The 2,107-nt window shown below is 62.7% G+C and overlaps 1 protein-coding gene across 1 annotated transcript in view; it reads left to right on the plus strand.

The window, feature by feature from the left end:
• LRRC38 (leucine rich repeat containing 38) overlaps nucleotides 1–2,107 on the plus strand; it is an 82,456-nt gene that overhangs the window by 50,913 nt on the left and 29,436 nt on the right. The window contains exon 2 of the mRNA XM_008585207.1: nucleotides 848–1,670. Within this exon, the coding sequence (XP_008583429.1) occupies nucleotides 848–1,670 (823 nt within the window). The remainder of the gene's footprint in view (nucleotides 1–847; nucleotides 1,671–2,107) is intronic.

Below are 2,107 nucleotides of genomic sequence, written 5' to 3' on the forward strand. Positions count from 1 at the left end.
TCCCATGGCTCAGAGGCATCAAAACTGAGTGTACCTTTGGAAAAACCCCGGGGGCTTAGCTTGTGGCTGCAGAATCCCAGATTCCACCAATCCCCAGCCCGTCCAGGGGCCAGGACAGGGTCTCCAGTGGCCTGCTGCCCAACAGCTGTTCCCTGGGTTATTTTGGTCCAGTCTGAGCCTGTCAATTCCAGGGTATTTGGACCAAAATAGCTAACAGCAAGACAATCTCTTGAGGGCTCTGTGGGGACCTCCCCATACAGAAGTTTCTAAAGTGGGGGTGGGGCGAGGGAAAGGAGTTTGGCTTGGGGGTGGTGAAGAGGGAATTCTGCCAGTGTGGGAGACTAACCTCACCAACTCCTTGCTGTCCTTCCAACCTTGGCACCTCCTTGACCACCCACCCAGGCCATAAACGCTGGAGGTTTGGTGGGAGAGGAGGGGGAAGGAAAGAGCATTTAATTTAATTTTTTTTTTTTCTTGACTCTGTGGTCCTCCCCCAGAGCTGGTGAGACACCTATCATCCTTTCTTATTTCACAGATGGGGCTCACCGGGTCCAGAGAGGTGGAGGCACTGGTCTGAGGCCACACAGCTCAGAACCCAGGCCTGTGACCTCAGATCAAAGTGCCTCCAGGTTGAGCCTCTGTCAGATCCGTGCCCGTGCCCGAGTGGGTGTCAGTGCCATAGAGAAGCTGGGGCCAGCACGGAAACTGCTGACCGGCCCTGGCCTTCTTTCGGGTCTCAGCAGGGACCCTGGCAGCTCACCCTCTGGCCTCACGAAGACGGGTCAAGAGCAGGTGGGGGAGGGAGGGAAGCCACCCTCTCGTCCCCAGGAGCCCCGCCCAAACGCAGCTCAGCAGCCCCTGGAGCGACCCAGGTCCTGTTCCCTTTGGCAACGGGAGCGGCACACGGGGAGCGCGCTTTGGCACCCGGCGGGCGCGGGGGCGCGGGGCGCACGGCCGGGACACGCGCTATGGAACCGCTCGGGGGTCGGTAAAGGAACTTCGTCCGCGAGTGCCGCTGGCCAAGTCCGCGCGACAGGTCTCATTTCCCCCGTGTTTGGCGACGGTCCCTCGGCCACCCCTACGGNTGCTGCTGCTGCTGCTGCTCGCGCCCGGGCACGCGTGCCCCGCGGGCTGCGCCTGCACCGACCCGCACACCGTGGACTGCCGCGACCGCGGGCTGCCCAGCGTGCCCGATCCCTTCCCCCTGGACGTGCGCAAGCTGCTGGTGGCCGGCAACCGCATCCAGCACATCCCCGAGGACTTCTTCATCTTTTATGGCGACCTGGTCTACCTGGACTTCAGGAACAACTCGCTGCGCTCGCTGAAGGAGGGCACGTTCAGCGGCTCGGCCAAGCTCGCGTTCCTCGACCTCAGCTACAACAACTTGACCCAGCTGGGCGCCGGCGCCTTCCGCTCGGCCGGGAGGCTGGTCAAGCTGAGCCTGGCCAACAACAACCTGGCAGGCGTGCACGAGGCGGCCTTCGAGACCCTGGAGTCGCTGCAGGTGCTGGAGCTCAACGACAACAGCCTGCGCAGCCTCAGCGTGGCCGCCCTGGCCGCGCTGCCCGCGCTGCGCACCCTGCGCCTGGACGGGAACCCCTGGCTCTGCGACTGTGACTTCGCCCACCTCTTCTCCTGGCTTCAGGAGAACGCGTCCAAACTGCCCAAAGGTGAGCCGGGCTGGCGGGGCTGGGAGCCAGGGTGCGGGGAGGGAGAGAGCAGGGAGAGGGCAGTGAGGGGTCCTGACAACCCCGGGGTGAGGGGCCTTGGTCGAGCCTGGAAGAGGATGCTCGGGAGCTACTGAGCAAGTGGAGTTTCTGCCCCCGAGGTTGGGCGTCTTCCCCTGTCTCTCCAACAACTCACTTTCCCAAGTTAGGGACCTGCAGGTTCTCGGTCACTCATGGCCAACATCATCGCACTGGACTTTGAGTCCTAGGACTGGTGGGTGCAGGTTATTTATGGGGGCCTCTTACGGTTGAGGCACCCTACTGTGTGGGAAACACAGCTCCATTCTCAGTGCCCTGATCACGCGGAGAGAACCAGCCAGTTGCAAGGGCTCTGGGCAGCCTCTGGAGCCTGAGCTGGTCTCTCAGCTTCTCAGCCCCAG

This window comes from Galeopterus variegatus, unplaced genomic scaffold (genome assembly GCF_000696425.1).
Source record: "Galeopterus variegatus unplaced genomic scaffold, G_variegatus-3.0.2 Scaffold3493, whole genome shotgun sequence".
Classification (NCBI taxonomy): Eukaryota; Metazoa; Chordata; class Mammalia; order Dermoptera; family Cynocephalidae; genus Galeopterus; species Galeopterus variegatus.